Source organism: Schistocerca cancellata, chromosome 2 (genome assembly GCF_023864275.1).
Source record: "Schistocerca cancellata isolate TAMUIC-IGC-003103 chromosome 2, iqSchCanc2.1, whole genome shotgun sequence".
In the NCBI taxonomy this organism is placed as follows: Eukaryota; Metazoa; Arthropoda; class Insecta; order Orthoptera; family Acrididae; genus Schistocerca; species Schistocerca cancellata.
The window spans coordinates 287,852,425-287,870,929 of record NC_064627.1 but is presented as its reverse complement, the minus strand read 5'-3'; the positions used below and the strand labels follow the sequence as shown (position 1 = coordinate 287,870,929).

Sequence of the window (18,505 nt, the reverse complement as noted above, 5' to 3'; positions counted from 1 at the left end):
TCCTTTCGCCCAGCGTAGTGATACAGCTCGACGTGGCATGGATTCAGCAAGTCACTGGAAGTCTCTTGCAAAACCTCACATGAGACACCTGAGTACAAATGACAGCTGCCTTTTTTGTACGTTTTATATACGATACTATCGCTATTTCTATGTGCATATCGCGATCCCGTGACTTTCATCATCTCAGTATACTGTCACCTAAGTCTACATATTTACCAACATAAAGAGCTACGTCGGCAGATATCTGATTATGATATCTGTTGCATCATTTGGTAATGTCGTCACTCTTGCTTTTGGTATTTCACTAATGCAGTGCGGATTAGTGATGGGGAGCTCGTGAATGAGTTGTTCAAATGAACGCTTCACTCTAGTGAAGTGTGAACTAACCACTCAATTTCAGTGAACTGGTACTTCAAACTCTTCACAGATAGCACACTCCACACTTTTTTCTAGTTCGTTCACTCACTCTCTTCCCCTCTCCCTCTCCCGCTACATCGGCTCTACGTCACTCAACCTCCCTTCGCTTCAGTCCTCCTTCTACTGCCTGTCGACGAATGCAGCGTCAGTTGCTTCCTGCAGTACTGACATCATTACCCGTGACTATTGGTGCAATTAAACTTCACGTCTACGGATAGTCTACCGTTGGCAGCGCTTGCAGACAAATGAATATTAAAGATACAAACGAAGAAGTTGGCTGTGTGAGCACGCACAGCCAACATGAAAATAAAAGGTTTGTTAATGACACTGAAAGAGGGATTTTACTCGAAATCTTACCAATGACTACAGGTGACAGTTTACGTTTTGAATCTGGATGGTTATTATTCTCAACAAAAATAAAATCTACAGGAAAACGTTCCGAATAATTACTTAACGTAGGTATATAGACTTTGTAACAGTGGTAAACATACTCATTCTATTTTGCATTAAATTTTAAAAGGAACATAAAATTGGACTGCACTTCGTTGGTAGCCCTAGTTTTCAGTCCATGAATACAACAAATAATGTTTCATTTGGCAGATAAAGACTTTTTCGGGCGCTTCATGAGAAAATGTCGAGCAAGATTAAATGTAATACCTTCTTTATATGTGACAGGCTTCTCTGTTTATCTTTTCTTTGTCCCCTTCGACCATGTTCTATTTAACTCAGACGCTGTAAGAGCGTAAAACGTTGCGTGCACGTTACTGCATAGTTCGGCCACCTGTTGGTAAAATTATGAAGTATTACGAAGCTTTATTGTACGAGCGGGGCGAAGCGAGCGCAGCCGAGGCTGAGCGGCGAACTGGGCAACTTCGCCAGGCTTCCGTACTTCATGAATGAACTACTTCATTTGAACGCTTCACGGCAAAGAGTGAAATGAATGAAGTAGTTCACGGGAATGAACGAGTTCGACCCATCTCTAGTGCGGATACATTGGAAGTGACGTAGCGTTCAATTGTTGACATTGGCAGGAGTGCCCATTGTTCTACGCTGCTGCGTTCACTACGTCCTTCTTTACTTTTATTTCTTCAGTGACTCGCGCTGCTATAGTTTTTAGTTTTGTTAACCTTCAAACATTTATTACACAAAATGCAAAGTTTTTCAGTTAAATGTCTTTGAAGGGTCATAGAAAGCACACATCTCCCTATTTTAAAAATCACTATTATTCGCTTGTAGCAGTGCGAACTACAGTACTTGTCACAACAGCATAGCAACCTCTACGAGAAGCAGATCATCTCTCTCAAGCACACTCCGATCGCAATGTTCCACGAAAGGAGTATTCCACGTCCAGTTCTCTGGAATTAAAACCCTATCATTTCAGCTATTTAATATCGCTATTTCCAGACCGTTTCCTGAGACACGTAAAATGTTTGTAGCTGTTTTTGTAGTTCATCGTTATCGTCAGTCACAATTAGTAGCTTGGCAGATAAATTTTTCCTTGTCTCTCGTGGAACTCCTGCTGAAGTCCAAGGTCGCCACCGCCGGCGTGTTGTATCTGCAACTGCTGGTCCTCGTGCTTGCGGGGCAAACGATAAGAATGCCGCGTGGCTATCACTTTCTCTCTGCCAGATTCAGGCAACTCGCAGAAGCCAACAAGAAGTGAGCGAAAGTCGATTCCGACATGCATGAAATATATACATGGGCATCGGGCGAGAAGGACTAACAGCGATCATATTGATCTCGATTAACACGATGACAGAGAAGGCCGAAATATCTGCTGCTACATCCACAACAACGCTCTGCAAACCATTGTGAAATGCATGGCGGAGGGTGCTTTCCATTGCACTAGTTATAAGGGGGTCTTTCCGTTCCATTCAAACGTGGAGCGCTAGAAGAATGATTACTGAAACGCCTCTGCTCGTATGTGCGCTGTAATCAGACTTAATATGCCCTCGCGACCCCTACCGGGCAATATGTAGGAGCTTTTACTATATACCTACATTCGTTATTTAAAACTTGTTCATGAAATTTTGTAAGTAGGCTTTCTCAGGTCACGTTGTGTCTCCTTCAGGCGTCTGCAGTTTAGCTTCATTAGCATCTCCGTAACACTTCGGACAAACCTGTGTCTATTTCTACTAATCTACTTGGGATGTGTTCAATATTCCTGGTGAGTCCTCTTTGGTACGGGTCCCACACCCTTGCGCAATGTGCTATGTTGTGTCGCACGAGTGTCATGTACGCACTCTCCTTTGTAGACTGCTTGCATTTTCCTGGTATTCCACCAATGCACCTACAAGTGACTTTATGTGATTGGTCTATTTCGCATCCCTTGAAAGTTACGGATAAACTGACCAATGTAGTTGTTTCCCCACACAAAATCTATCTCAAATTGCATGGACGCTGAGATCAAGACCGTCCTTAATCGAACGCAGCATCTCATCATCTTGGGAGGTCTAAAAATAAGTCGTATGCCTCTTCTTCCTAGTACCCTACCAATGTCGGTAAAAGTAACACCCCCAAAGAAGCAATACTGTAGGTATCCATTGTTCAATGTTCACGCGTTTTCGTTTCTGGGAGAACGGGAAGTTAATAGAGAATGTTTTACACAAGGATGTTCTCGCACGAAATGTCGATCTCATATCTCATTACCCTCTATCTTGCGTAGCTGGTCATTTATGAACTGCTGCAGCCGCTCTCGATTTTAGTGGAAAGACCGTCGTACACAATCAATAGCTTGCGATAAAACATGCGCTAATTCTGTACACAGAACTAGGAATGTGTATTTTCCTCATTGACAAATTTTAATGTCATTCAAAGTCTCCAAACGTTTGGAGTGCAACAATATTCCACTAGTGATCACTCCGCACGCTTTCCTTAACGCTCGTGATCGAACAGGTCTAATAAAACAGTTTCGCACGCATTAATCGGCGTGGATAATGTTTTTAAACTTCTTTTTCTTGAATACTATTCTCCTCCTCCTCCTCCTCCTCCTCTTCCTCTTGAAGAAGAGACTTACAGTAATGAGAAAACTGTATTTCTCTTCGTTATAACTAAAAATATTATGAACCTACTATTAGCCCAACTTCATCGTAATGTCGAAATCGGAACAGCTTCTTGACAGATCACTGACGCTAGGAAAATCCGACACTGGCTCTAGCCAGCAGAATCGTTTCTGACATAGCAGCAAATAAAAAATTCAACAAAAAATCATTTTCTGAAAATCGGTTTTTGTTTCCCACGAACTGTGGCCCATGTAAAAGCAGTGCATGTACTGCGCCATACAACGAAATGAAGACATAGATTTATCGTGCTTGTTCTTGTCTGATCACAAACAGGTGCTTTCGTCTGAGTTGGTAGGGGAGACCTGGCCCGATTGTCACAATTTTCGACTTTTTTCGATTTTGGAGAAGTATTGCTTATAGTTCTGTCATTAGTGTGTTTCGTTGTATGTGCCCTTGTCTATATTTTCCCATAAATGTGAGGGCTTAGCAGCATTTTGTTTTTAAGAAAAAATAAGTTCTGTCGCACTAACTTTTTTGACGTTCTCCCACGACTCCAGTTTTGTTACCAGGTTGGTTGTCTCAGACACTGGAAGTGTTGTCACAGTTAATTTTTGTCGAAGAAAGGAAATTGTTTATTAAAAAAGGTGTCCTAGGAACAGAAAAAACAAGCAATGATAGTGATAAAGCACTAATTCACATTTAAGACCAATTTAGACACAAATGTAGAAATATAAGTAAATATTTAAGAAAATGTCCTACATTACCCTAGTCACTTTCGAGCACACTATCACAATTTTTACATGTTTAACAGTTATTTATCCCAGGTGTGCATAAATCATGAGCTGACTTCCTACATTCTGCACACTGGATCCATTTTTCCTTAGCTTTACTGTTAGAAAATGTTTCAAAAGATACTAAATACAAGCAGTCATCATCCTCTTATTCACTGACTCAGATTTTTCGTTCTTTCTTCTGTTCATTTTGTTTCTCTCTCCCTTTTTTGCATTATTGTTTTTAGTTGCATTTTAATTAGAAATTCATTTATTTTTACTTACATTTTCTGCTAGTACATCAGTTCTTTTTAAAAAACAGTGAGTCAGCTAAAACGGCTGTATCTCTTTTTCGGGGATTGTTTCTGTTCGTATTTTTCCCATCACCAACCTTTGGTAAAGGTTCTACTACAAAATCATAACTGCGTACTTCGCTGGACCTTACGGCAGTTAACAGAATTTGCCAGGCAAACTTCATATGAGAAGGTGTTGATATCTTTTGGTGTGAAACCGTAGTAAACATCGGCAGCTTGAAGAAGATATTTCTTTAGTTCCCTTTCGTCTTCAAAAGAGACGCTTCCCTGTTTGGAAAATAGCTAACGGTGGTGAAAATCTAAACTATATTTCCATCTTCAGTTTAGTCTTGGGGACTTTTCTCACTATGTCTTGCTAAAGTTTGATACCTGATTTGATAATCAACTGCAACTTTATGAATTGATAGTCACTGGTTTTTTACCTTCCTAACTGCAGCAAGCATGGTGCATGAAGAAACTGCTCCTCGGTTTGTCTTTTTCATGATTTGTCACCATCTTTACCTGAAACAAGCAAAACAAAACAATTAAAACAACGTGCCGTGGTAGGTTGCCACGTGTGACAACCATTCTCGAAGTTTTTGTGACACCCAACCCCGAACAGACATTTCAGATAAACTTCTTGGCCGAATAACGCTGTGAAACGTTTTATAAAATAACAGAAAATACACCGATGGAAAAGAAATTCCAGCACCAAGAAATAATTAATGTAAAGTAAAGTGAAATTTCAGGAATAAAATTCTCTACGTAATATATTCAAGTGATTAACGGTGCAAGATCACAGGTTAATGTAAGCACAAGAAAAGCAATTGCAAATGTGAAATACTAGTACATTAATAGCTTATGTAACCAAGACAGTGTTGAATGCAATTATGCAAACGCGCATACATTGTGCTGTACAGGTGCTGTATATCAGTTTATGGAATAGAGTTCCATGCTTATTGCACATGATCGGTCAGTACAAGGACGGTACTATTTGTTGGTGACGCTGGAGTTGTCGTCCGAAAATGCCCCATAAATGCTCGAGTTGAGACGGATTTGGTGATCGAGTGGGCCAAGGCAACATTTCGACGCTCTGTAGAGCTTGTTGGGTTACAACAGCGGTATGTAGGCGAGCATTATCCTGTTGGAAAACACCCCCTGGAGCGCAATTCATGATGATAGCACAACAGGGAAGAAATAAAAACTTTGAGGTTCGCCGATGACTTTGTAATTCTGTCAGAGACAGAAAAGGACCTGGAAGAGCAGCTGAACGGAATGGACAGTGTGTTGAAAGGAGTATGTAAGATGAACATCAACAAAAGCAAAAAGGGGATAATGGAATGTAGTCGAATTAAATCGGGTGGTGATGCGGGAATTAGATTAGGAAATGAGGCACTTGAAGTAGTAAATGAGTTTTGCTATTTGGGGAGCAAAGTAACTGATGATGGTCGAAGTAGAGAGGATATAAAGCAATAGCAAGGAAAGCGTTTCTGAAGAAGATAAATTTGTTAACGTCGAGTATAAGTTGGGTTGTTTCGGGGAAGAGACCAAACTGTGAGGTCAACGGTCTCATCGGATTAGGGAAGGACGGGGAAGGAAATCGGCCGTGCCCTTTCAAAGGAACCATCCCGGCATTTGCCTGGAGCGATTTAGGGAAATCACGGAATACCTAAATCAGGATGGCAGGACGCGAGATTGACCTGCCGTCGTCCCGAATGCGAGTACAGTGTGCTAACCACTGCGCCACCTCGCTCGGTCGAGTATGTGTCAGGAAGTCGTTTCTGAGTATTTGTGTGGAGTGCAGCCGTGTATGGAAGTGAAACGTGCACAATAAATAGTTTAGACAAGAAGAGAATAGAAGCTTTCGAAATGCGGAGCTACAGAAGAATGCTGAAGATTAGGTGGGTACATCAATAACTAATGAGGAGGTATTGAATAGGATTGGGGAGAAGAGAAGTTTGTGGCACAACTTGGCTAGAAGAAGGGATCAGTTGGTAGGACATGTTTTGAGGCATGAAGGGATCACCAATTTGGTACTGGAGGGCAGCGTGGAGGGTGAAAATCGTAGAGGGCGACCAAGATATGTATACACTAAACAGACTGAGAAAGATGTAGGTTGCAGTAGGTACTGGGAGATGAAGAAACTTGCACAGGATAGAGTAGCGTGGAGAGCTGCATCAAACCAGTCTCAGCACTGAAGACCACAACAACAACAGCACAACAGGTCGAATCACCAGACTGAAATACAGATTTGCAGCCAAGATGCTTGGGATAACCACCGAAATCCTCCTACTGTCATACGAAATTACGCTCCACGCCGTAAGGCCAGGTGCAGGTCCAGTGTGTCTAGCGCGCGGACAGGCTGGTTGCAGCCCTTCAGCTGGTTTCCCAACCAACACACGGCCATCGCTGGCATCGAGATGGAAGCGACGTTCGTCAGAGTAACACAACAAACCTCTCTAAATCCTCGCACAAACGAAAAAATGGCTGACATCGAAATAAGTGTCCAAGGAATAGAAAAGCAACTGGAATCACTCAACAGAGGAAAGTCCACTGGACCTGACGGGATACCAATTCGATTCTACACAGAATACGCGAAAGAACTTGCCCCCCTTCTAACAGCCGTGTACCGCAAGTCTCTAGAGAAATTATTGGAAAAGAGCACAGGTAGTCCCAGTCTTCAAGAAGGGTGGCCGAGCAGATGCACAAAACTATAGACCATCGTGTGAGACCCAGAAAATATTAGATTCAGGCTCCCAGGTAGATGCCATTTTCCTTGACTTCCGGAAGGCGTTCGCTACAGTTCCGCACTGTCGCCTTATAAACAAAGTAAGAGCCTACGGAATATCAGACCAGCTGTGTGGCTGGATTGAAGAGTTTTTAGCAAACAGAACACAGCATGTTGTTGTCAGTGGAGAGACGTCTACAGACGTTAAAGTAACCTCTGGCGTGCTACAGGGGAATGCTATGGGACCATTGCTTTTCACAATATACATATATATGACCTAGTAGATAGTTCGGAAGTTCCAAGCGGCTTTTCGCGGATGATGCTGTAGTATACAGATAAGTTGCAGCATTAGAAACGAAATGCAGGAAGATCTGCAGCGGATAGGCACTTGGTGCAGGGAGTGGCAACTGACCCTTAACATAGACAAATGTAATGTATTGCGAATACATAGAAAGAAGGATCCTTTATTGTATGATTATATGATAGGGGGGCAAACACTGGTAGCAGTTACTTCTGTAAAATATCTGGGAGTATGCGTGCGGAACGATTTGAAGTGGAATGATTATATAAAATTAATTGTTGGTAAGGCGGGTACCAGGTTGAGATTCATTGGGAGAGTCCTTAGAAAATGTAGTCCATCAACAAAGGAGGTGGCTTACAAAACACTCGTTCGACCTATACTTGAGTATTGCTCATCAGTTTGGGATCCGTACCAGATCGGGTTTACGGAGGAGATAGAGAAGATCCAAAGAAGAGCGGCGCGTTTCGTCACAGGGTCATTTGGTAAGCGTGATAGCGTTACGGAGATGTTTAGCAAACTCTAGTGGCAGACTCTGCAAGAGAGAAGCTCTGCATCGCGGTGTAGCTTGCTGTCCAGGTTTCGAGAGGGTGAGTTTCTGGATGAGGTATCGAATATATTGCTTCCCCTGCTTATATCTCCCGAGGAGATCACAAATGTAAAATTAGAGAGATTCGAGCGCGCGTGGAGGCTTTCCGGCAGTCGTTCTTCGCGCGAACCATACGCGACTGGAACAGGAAAGGGAGATAATGACAGTGGCACGTAAAGTGCCCTCCGCCACACACCGTTGGGTGGCTTGCGGAGTATAAATGTAGATGTAGATGAACAAACCTCCACTTTGCCGTCTAACGAGCTCTCGCTCCAGTCGCAAATGGCGGTGGTTTGGTGTCAGTGAAATGCACGCTACAGGGCGTCTGGCTCGGAGCTGTTCTTGAAGTAACCGATTTGTAACCATGCTTTGTGTTACTGTGGTGCCAATTGCTGCTAGAATTGCTGGCGCAGACGCAGTGCGATACGGCAGAGCCATACGCCGCCCCTTTCGTACGGCCATTTGGCCGTCCGGAGCCCGGTTTTCCTGCGACCGTACCTTCCCGTGAAGACCGCTACAAGCCAAAATGTGCAGTGACTGCACCCTGCCAAGACCCTGCTCAGAATACTGTGGTCGTACTGTAGTTTGTGTTCAGATGGCAAGGAATCAGCAGCGACTGAGAACTGAGACTCATGACAATCAGCTGCGCGTCACACTGGCCGTGGCTGGCAGTGACTGAGCGCGTCGCCTCTGTTGCAGGTGGGCGACAACACGTTCCCCAACATGCTGGCGGTGCTCAGCGGCCACACGGAGCGTGAGCTGCGAGACTCCTGCTGGGACGGCAAGGCGGCCTTCAACCCCTGCCCCTGGGTCTGGTACAACTACAGGTAAGTAGGGGACGTTGATGAAATTGAACAAAAATGTCAATGTTCGTTTTATTTTTTATTTGTTAGTTCAACTCATGGACAGTAAGTTCCCAAAGTTTCGATGTTGAAATCGCATCCGAAGTGCCTGAAAATTAATTAAAAGTGTGTCGCGGCCTCCCTGCCACGCCCAAGTTTTGAAGCAGCTCTTCAATTCCAGCTCAGTGAACAACGGTTCTGTGTATTACTTTCAACCAAACGTGTGCGGGATACATCTTTTTGGTTTTATAGATCATCTTTTACTCAGTTTCTTATTTTATAAACGATTCTCTAAATTCACTCATATGGAAACGATGCCCTAAAAACACGTTTGCATCTGCTACAGTTATCAGAATTGCAACTTTTGATGCAGCTATTGTATTTAATGGTGTGAACGTCGGGAGGATGAAACTATTAGAAGAATGGGATTCAAGATAGGAAATTTTACTCAAGACATCCTGAGAAAAATAGATTTACAGCGCGTCTCTGCAGCTGAAAAGTCAATTGAAGTCCTGGTAAAGCAAAGAAGACAGATAAGAAGAAACCAAAGGGGAAGCCTTGAAGGGAAAGGCGACCCAGAGTACAAATATGGTGCCTTCTGAAGAAGTGACATAAGGGAAAAAGTTAGGTTGAACTTTAAATTGCGATTCCTGAAAACTTTGTTTTTAATAGTTTATATACCTTTTCCTCAATTTCTATGAATGCTAGAATTATGAAATTTTGTACACATATTTCTGTAAACCTAAAAACCGATATCTCAAGAGCAATTTTGAAATTCTGATTGCAAGCTTGGAATTAAAAAATTATGAAAATTCTCCTATTAGACTTATTCCAAAAACCTCATGAGAGAAGCTTACAACATATAAAGAGATGTAACAGACAAATTTTTGTAGAAATCTCTTGAATACTTTCTGAGAAAAGGGAACATCCATTATTTTTTGAAAATAAAACTTCAAATTTCTTTTTAAAAAAGTTGACTATATATAATCAAAGGATTTTATATGTAAATGTGTTACTTTCATGTAAAGCGTGGTACAAAATTTCATTGACATATGTCCAAAACTGTGGATTTGGTGCATTTTTCAAATAATGAGTGTTTTTCATCAACGTCCCACCTTAACGAACGTTCAACAAGCACAACTGGTACATTCTGCTGATGATACTACTGTTGTGATAAATCATATTAGAAATAAAACAGTGGAAGAGGCCGTTAGTGAAGATTTTCAATAAAGTTTTAAGTGTTTCCCTGCAAATGAATTCTCCATTAGTTTTGAGAAACACTGTATTCAATTCTGCGCATCAGGCTGCCACACCATCGGTTGACGTAGCGCATGAACAGGAATCAGTAAGTGTGGTAAAATGCTACAAATGTTTGGGTGTAAATGTTGATAGAAACTCCAAGTGGAAGAAGTATGTGACTGAGCTGCTCAAATGGTTCAAATGGCTCTAAGCACTATGGGACTTAACATCTGAGGTCATCAGTCCCCTACACTTAGAACTACTTAAACCTAACTAACCTAAGGACATCACACACATCCATGCACGAGGCAGGATTCGAACCTGCGACCCCGGCCAACAGCGCGGTTCCGGACTGTAGCGCGTAGAACCGCTCGGTCACAGCGGCCGGCACTGAGCTGCTCAGACTGTTAACTTCAGCTACTTTTGCTCCTCCTATTTCTGCTAGTCTTGGAAACAAATGAATCAGCCTCCTGACATGTTATGCATATTTCCACTCTATAATGTCTTGGGGCATAATTTTCTGCGGTAACGCAATTTTTAGAAAGAAAGTATTAATTTTACAAAAGCGAACAATAAAAATAATATGTGGTGTTCACCTGCGATCATCATAGAGGCGCAACTTGAAGAAGTTAACAGCACCTTTACAATATGTGTATAAGCTAATGAAATTCGTCATAAATAATCCATCACAATTTGAGGAAAATAGTAATGTCCATACACAACACTAGAGGGTAAAACGTCTGACGGGTAACAGAACAAGTTTAAAATCTAACCTAAACTCATTTCCCCTTTATAACACCTATTCCATGCATGAATATTTATACATTATCTTCTTCTTTCCCGCTGTTTTGGTTACGTTGTTTTAAAACGAAGCAATGACTGCGTAATTTCTTTATAAGGGAGGCGTTCAATTAAGGCCAGTTAAGATTTGGACATTTAGGGAAATCTATCTACAGAACTAGAAATTCAATTTACTCCTCCGTTAGGGTAAAAAAGGAGAGTTTAATAACTTCACTAATTTAAATGTAAGTAATGAAGCGTTAGTCGCTTAGTGGGCTTTGTTTACACTATGTATCCTAAATAAGGCCGAATGTGTGTTCTTAACAAGGCCCATGCTCTTAAATTATTATAGAAGTAGAAAATAAGACACTATCAGATTAAATGTTATTACATTATTGTAACAAAGAAATATAATTACAAGTAGACATTTACAGAGAGAAAAAATTAAGTAACCAAAAAAAAAAAGAAAAAAGGAAATACGAAAATTCCAGTTAAACTGTTCAACATCTTAAAAACATATACTCACACTTTCTTCATTAACATATTGCTTGCTGCACGTTATACATAACCGCATACCTAAACCATGGTCCTTTCGAGAAAGCTTCTTTTCTCTTTTACGAACTTAAATTAAAATTGTCAACTCTAGTTTTCGTAATAACCCCCCCCCCCCCCTCAAATAAGTGTTCACAGGTTCCAACTCTCACATGAGTCAATTAATTAGCGGAGAGGACAGTAATATCTGATTCACAGTAAAGAAAACTAATGACTCTTTTCTTACAAGAAATGTATTAAACAAGGCCCACCCGGGACTTATCAGACCCCCCCCCCCTGCTTTCCCCCGTTCGGTTATCAGTACCTTCATACCACTAATAGTTTAATTACACATTTTTAAAGACGAATAAACGAGCTTTCCAGGGCATATATAATACATAATGATTACCTACAAATTACTCCAGATGTATCAGAAAGCCACACACTCCGAAGCTAGTCCAGCTTAGCACTCAAAAGGAACAACACAAAATGGAACGAAACGAATTACAGCTGAAATGCGCCACTAGCGCCGTCGAGTGTTCACTAAGTGCTGACACCTTCCAGGTCTCCCTCATACTTTCAGAATTACGAGTAGTGGGCCTTATTTGATAGGCCCATGTTACTACTACCGACCCAGGAACGAAGGAGAAATATGCACACCTGGTTGACAATCATTAAACAGACGTTAAGCCCACAGCAGGGCTTCGTGGGAGGTGGAAAGACACCAGAAATTTGATGACTGCCTGGATATTTTGGCTCCAGAGAGATATGGTACGGTCAGTTATGCTGCTTCCACGACGGTGGATTGTAGGGACTTCAGTTACAAGACTTAGTAAATTTAAGTTACGATAAAGAATCAAGATATACGAGGGCAATTCAATAAGTAATGCAACACATTTTTTTTTCTCGGCATATTTTGGTTGAAAAAACCGGAAATTTCTTGTCGAATATTTTAAAACATTCCCGCTTCGTCTCGTATAGTTTCATTGACTTCCGACAGGTGGCAGCGCTGTAAGGAGCTGTTAAAATGGCGTCTGTAACGGATGGGCGTTGCAAACAACGGGCAGTGATCGAGTTTCTTTTGGCGGAAAACCAAGGCATCTCAGATATTCATAGGCGCTTGCAGAATGTCTACGGTGATCTGGCAGTGGACAAAAGCACGGTGAGTCGTTGGGCAAAGCGTGTGTCATCATCGCCGCAAGGTCAAGCAAGACTGTCTGATCTCCCGCGTGCGGGCCGGCCGTGCACAGCTGTGACTCCTGCAATGCCGGAGCGTGCGAACACACTCGTTCGAGATGATCGACGGATCACCATCAAACAACTCAGTGCTCAACTTGACATCTCTGTTGGTAGTGCTGTCACAATCGTTCACCAGTTGAGATATTCAAAGATTTGTTCCCGCTGGGTCCCTCGTTGTCTAACCGAACACCATAAAGAGCAAAGGAGAACCATCTGTGCGGAATTGCTTGCTATTCATGTGGCTGAGGGTGACAATTTCTTGTCAAAGATTGTTACAGGCGATGAAACATGGGTTCATCACTTCGAACCTGAAACAAAACGGCAATCAATGGAATGGCGCCACACCCACTCCCCTACCAAGAAAAAGTTAAAGCCATACCCTCAGCCGGTAAAGTCATGGTTACAGTCTTCTGGGACGCTGAAGGGGTTATTCTGTTCGATGTCCTTCCCCATGGTCAAACGATCAACTCTGAAGTGTATTGTGCTACTCTTCAGAAATTGAAGAAACGACTTCAGCATGTTCGTAGTCACAAAAATCTGAACGAACTTCTCCTTCTTCATGACAACGCAAGACCTCACACAAGTCTTCGCACCCGAGAGGAGCTCACAAAACTTCAGTGGACTGTTCTTCCTCATGCACCCTACAGCCCCGATCTCGCACCGTCGGATTTCCATATGTTTGGCCCAATGAAGGACGCAATCCGTGGGAGGCACTACGCGGATGATGAAGAAGTTATTGATGCAGTACGACGTTGGCTCCGACATCCACCAGTGGAATGGTACCGTGCAGGCATACAGGCCCTCATTTCAAGGTGGCGTAAGGCCGTAGCATTGAATGGAGATTACGTTGAAAAATAGTGTTGTGTAGCTAAAAGATTGGGGAATAACCTGGTGTATTTCAATACTGAATAAAACAACCCCTGTTTCAGAAAAAAAAATGTGTTGCATTACTTATTGAACTGCCCTCGTACTTGCGTTTGTTTTTCATTTCGATAACTGTGCCTAAGCGACTCACGATGAAGCCATGAAAACGCTTCGAAATCGATTACTTAGTGGAAAATTACTATTAAAATATCCAGTGTGCTGCAGAGCAAAGAAAGCCTCGGTAATTAACTTACGACACGTTTCCAGAATGAAATTTACACGCTGCAGCAGAGTGTATGATGATATGAAACTTCCTGGTGGATTAAAACCATGTATTGGACCTTTGCCTTTCACGGGCAAGTGCTCTAGCGGCTGAGCCATCCATGCACAACTCACGCCGCGGCCTCATAGCCTTACTTCTGCCAGTACCTCGTCTCCTGCCTTCCAAACATCACAGAAACTCTTCTGCGAAACTTGCAAGCACTCCTGGAAGAAAGTATTGCGGCGACATGGCTTAGCCACAGACTGAAGGATGTATCCCGAATGAAATTCTCACTCTGCGGGGAAGCGTATGCTGATATGAAACTTCCTAGCGTAAGTGCAAGTGCCGCAACTTTCGCAGGAGAGCTTCTGTGAAGTTTGGAAGATAGCAGACGAGGTACTGGCGGAAGTAAAGCTGTGAAAACGGGTCATAAGTCGTGCTTAGGTGGCTCAGCCGATAGAGCACATGCGCATGAATGGCAAAGGTACCGAGTTCGAGTCTCAGTCTGGCACACAGTTTTAATCTGCCAAGAAGTTTCAAGACTCAAAATGGTTCGAATGGCTATAAGGACTATGGGACATAACATCTGAGGTCATCAGTCCCCTAGAACTTAGAACTACTTAAACCTAACTAACATAAGGACATCACACACATCCACACCCGAGGCAGGATTCGAACCTGCGACCGTAGAAGCCGCGCTGGTTTCAAGACTAGTTGTTGCTATATCGATAGATAGCAATCCTGAAACGACAGAGACGACAATGTTGGCAGCGCTGCCGAGCAGACGACGTGACATGTTAAACATACCCCTCCCCGCAAACCCCCTCCTCTCAAACCGGACTTAGAGCTGACGTGCAGAGCTGCAAACGTGCCTGCCTCATCTGCTGTTACTGTTACGGTCACCGCTTGCGTTACCGACTGTGCTTGGACTTAGGTTCAGTCCTACAGCTACTTTATTGTGTTCTGTGTGATGTAATTGTACAATGAATAGCAATTTTGATAATACCGATGAATTATAAGCTAGGCCATGTACCACGTGTCCCATAGGTCACTCTCTTGATGCTTTGTTCCCAGTTCACGAATACCTGTGTCTCTTTTTTCCGTGCAGCGCAGCAGGACACCGGACGATGTTCATCGAGGACTCTCCGTACCTGGGCATGTTCCACTTCGAGAAGCCGGGCTTCTCTGAGCCTCCCACGGACTACTACCCTCGACCCTACATGCGCGCCGTCGACAAGGAATTGGGCCACGCCGGCACCGAGACTACGAGCAGGTCAGACACTCTACCTGTGGACCATTTCCATTCCCAGTAGGACTCCCAGTGTGTTGGGGTCGCGGCTGTGTAACTAAAAATCTTTGGTGTCTTCTAGGGTTATAAACGTGTAATTTGGTCCCTCCCCCCTCCCTCCCCCCTCTCTCTCCCTCCCACTCTCTCTCCCTCCCACTCTCTCTCCCTCCCACTCTCTCTCCTTCCTCCTCTCCCCCTCCCCTCTCTCTCTCACTCTCTCCCCCTCCCCCTCTCCCTCCCTCCTATCTTCCCCTCCTCGTCTCCATTCCCCCTCTCTCCCCTCGTTCTCCCCCTTCCCCCCCCATTTCTGTGTGTGTGCGTGTGTGCCTCTCTCCCCCTCCTCCTCTCACTCCCCCCTCTCGCCCCCTCCCTCTCCCCCTTCCCCTCTCCATCTGTGTGTGTGTGTGTGCTTGCGTGCGTGCGAGCGTGTGCGTGTGTGTGTGTGTGTGTGTCTGTGTGTGTGTGTGTGTGTGTGTGTGTGTATGTGTGTGTGTGTGTGTGTGTGTGTGTCTGTAAAATATTAATTGAAGAGAAAAAATGAAGACGATGATGCTCTTTGATTCACGATCCACCATTGCTAAGAATTTTTCGAGTGACTCCATTCCATCTGCAACTGCCAATTTTCTATTTACTTTCTCTACTGTAATACAATTTTGGTCTTAGGCTATTTGCAAGTTTATAAGAACATTCGATGACTGTATCAACATGGAGACCAGCAATGGTAAATGTCATACTGGCCTCTTACACATGTACGTAAATTATGTCAACAGCATTGACTGAATATGTTATATTTTTAATTAAAATTGCTCTGTCATAGCTTGTACGCTGAATGCGATTGCGAGATTTAGTAATATATGTGACTTTAGCCTCTTGATATGCTGCCATATTAATGGTACTGCTGTACATTTGTAAGAAATACCTATGTGTACAAGGCTGTAGATATGTTTCTTATGCAGTGCAGCTAAGAGGCTAATATGGCAAAATATTTTCATCGCAGGAATTGATGATGACACTTTCAACAAATGTACACTGATGTCCAAAATTAACACAACAAACCGCTATTTCCCCGTCCCGTGTCTAAGTCACCATACAATCATACCAAATGTCAACAGATGTCCGTACTATCGTGTTCTGCACGGAACATAGCGTTCTGGTCAACAGACTACCGCACGCACCAGCGATGACATCAGGGCACCCATGAAACGTCGAAGTATTTGTAGGACAGTCCCACATCCACAATCGTGTGTACAGTCACAGAAGGTGCAGTATGGCACAGACAAGACGCCTACGAGACACTCTGCGCTGGGGCGCCGTAGTAAGAACGGAAGCAGGACAGTCGTAAACTCGTGTGGCCGATGGCTTACCGTCAATCGTTCTGTTGTTTCTCGGATGTGGCGACAGTCTATACAGACAGAAACTGCATCCCAAAAACCAGGGCAGGGCCGACCACGTGTGACATCGGAAAGAAAAGACTGTTACTTGGCTGTAAGGGCACAACGGTACTGCCTAAGTACTGCACGGCAACTGGCATCTGGCCTCGCAGCATCCACTTGACGTACTGTATCGTGGCAAAGGCTGTGTTTACTGTCGGAGTCTTGCTGCATGTGTACCTCTGACGCGTCTTCGCAGAAGGGAATGTCTGGAGTGGAGTCGTCAGCGTGCCTCCTGGACGGTCGAACAGTGGGCCGATATTCTTTTCAGAAATGAGTCCCGACTTGATCTGCCGAGTGAACCTCGACGGATTCGCATCTAGAGGGAATGTGGAACACGATTTAGGGACCCCAACTTTATGGAAAGAGACCAATATAGAGGAGGGTCCCTAATGGTGTGCGCAGGGATAATGTTGACCATTCGAACCGCTATTCATGAAATTGTACGGGTAAATGGACAAGGTTTAACTGTTGTCCCATACCCTGACGAGATCTTGGGACTCACATGCAGTTGTTGAGAGGTGCTGTGGGCTCGGACTTCGTATTTATGGCCAAAAATGCTCGACTTCATAGAGCACGCGCGGTTGACGTTTTCTTGGAAACGGAAGATACTGCATGCATGGCGTGGTCTGGTCCCACTTTCGATTTGAATCCGATAGAGCACGTCTTTGGTGCATTATGGTGACGGCTTGCATCACGCCAGCATCCACCAACCACTATTGCAGACTTGCGAGCAGCTCTGCGGGAAGAATTGGCGGTGTTGCTTCAACATGAGATTGACGACATCATACACAGCATGCGCCGTCGTTGTCAGGCGAGTAATGTTGCAATAGATAGTCACAAGCCATACTGAGCACAGTGTCAGTTGTCGGATTGTGCGCGCAAATCCGCTAAGTTGGAAAAAGACGAACAACATTTTTGTCTACCATTACGCATGTTGCAGTTGCTTACGTTCTGTACTCTTTATATTATTTATAATTTACTATCACCTGCTTACGCTGTTCTATTGCGAAATAAACGCAACCCTGCAAACTTTCCTATTGTTTCAGTACTTAAAAATAGCCTAAGGCCGAAATCGTTTCGTAGTACAGAAACTAAAACAAACACTGACAGTTTTGGTGGGATGGAATCATAAAAAAATGGAGACAATGTGCCTTTGCTTCTTCATGTGCCAACTCATTTCATTTTGAACGATTAGCTGAGTATTTTGTTCCTGTACGGAGTGTCTCATCCTACAAAAAACATGTCCACGTAGTCTTCATTCAAACGGCAAGTCTGAATAATTGATGTCTCAAGCCAATGACAATCCACCAACTACATCCTCTCGTCGGCTTTGCAGCACCTAATAACAGGAGGTAGTTGTCGCGGAGAGACAATAGAATGAATGTCACATACTGGGCAGACTTACACTTAGACTTACACTTTATTCACGCCACAGATTTTTAGAAACAGCACCATCACCACTACCACTGAAACAAAAGCAAAAAGCAAAATTTGTGAAGAAATGGAGGGCACTGGATCATCAATCAGTCATTCTATTAAAAGGCTGATTTCCACCCGAGCGCAACATGTCTCTTTTTTATGTAATTCTCTGAAATGACTCACTGCTGTCTTAAAGTGAGGAACAATGTGAACGTACAACAATGGCAACGACTATGTGAAGGGGAGTACATAGCTGTGGAGAATAACGCAGCCCTGGCACTGGCTAATGTGCACAAAACTGAGATATCTGCTCACAAAGGAAGTCCTACTGAAAGCAAATACCAAAGCTGGAAATTATGCTAAATATCTAATGTATGTTGTGTAAGACATACATGGAAAATAAATCTGGAGAAGCGTCTCTTTAAAAAACTCTTCTCTCATTTGAAACAAGTTGTAGTAACCTCCCCACATGAAGGGAAATGGTCTGTCATATTTATTGATCAGATATTCT

At 43.4% G+C, this 18,505-nt stretch overlaps 1 protein-coding gene across 1 annotated transcript in view; it reads left to right on the top strand.

Moving 5' to 3' along the window:
- LOC126153376 (uncharacterized) overlaps positions 1–18,505 on the top strand; it is a 91,696-nt gene that overhangs the window by 35,025 nt on the left and 38,166 nt on the right. The window contains exons 4-5 of the mRNA XM_049916067.1: positions 8,797–8,924; positions 14,963–15,127. Of these exons, the coding sequence (XP_049772024.1) occupies positions 8,797–8,924; positions 14,963–15,127 (293 nt within the window). The remainder of the gene's footprint in view (positions 1–8,796; positions 8,925–14,962; positions 15,128–18,505) is intronic.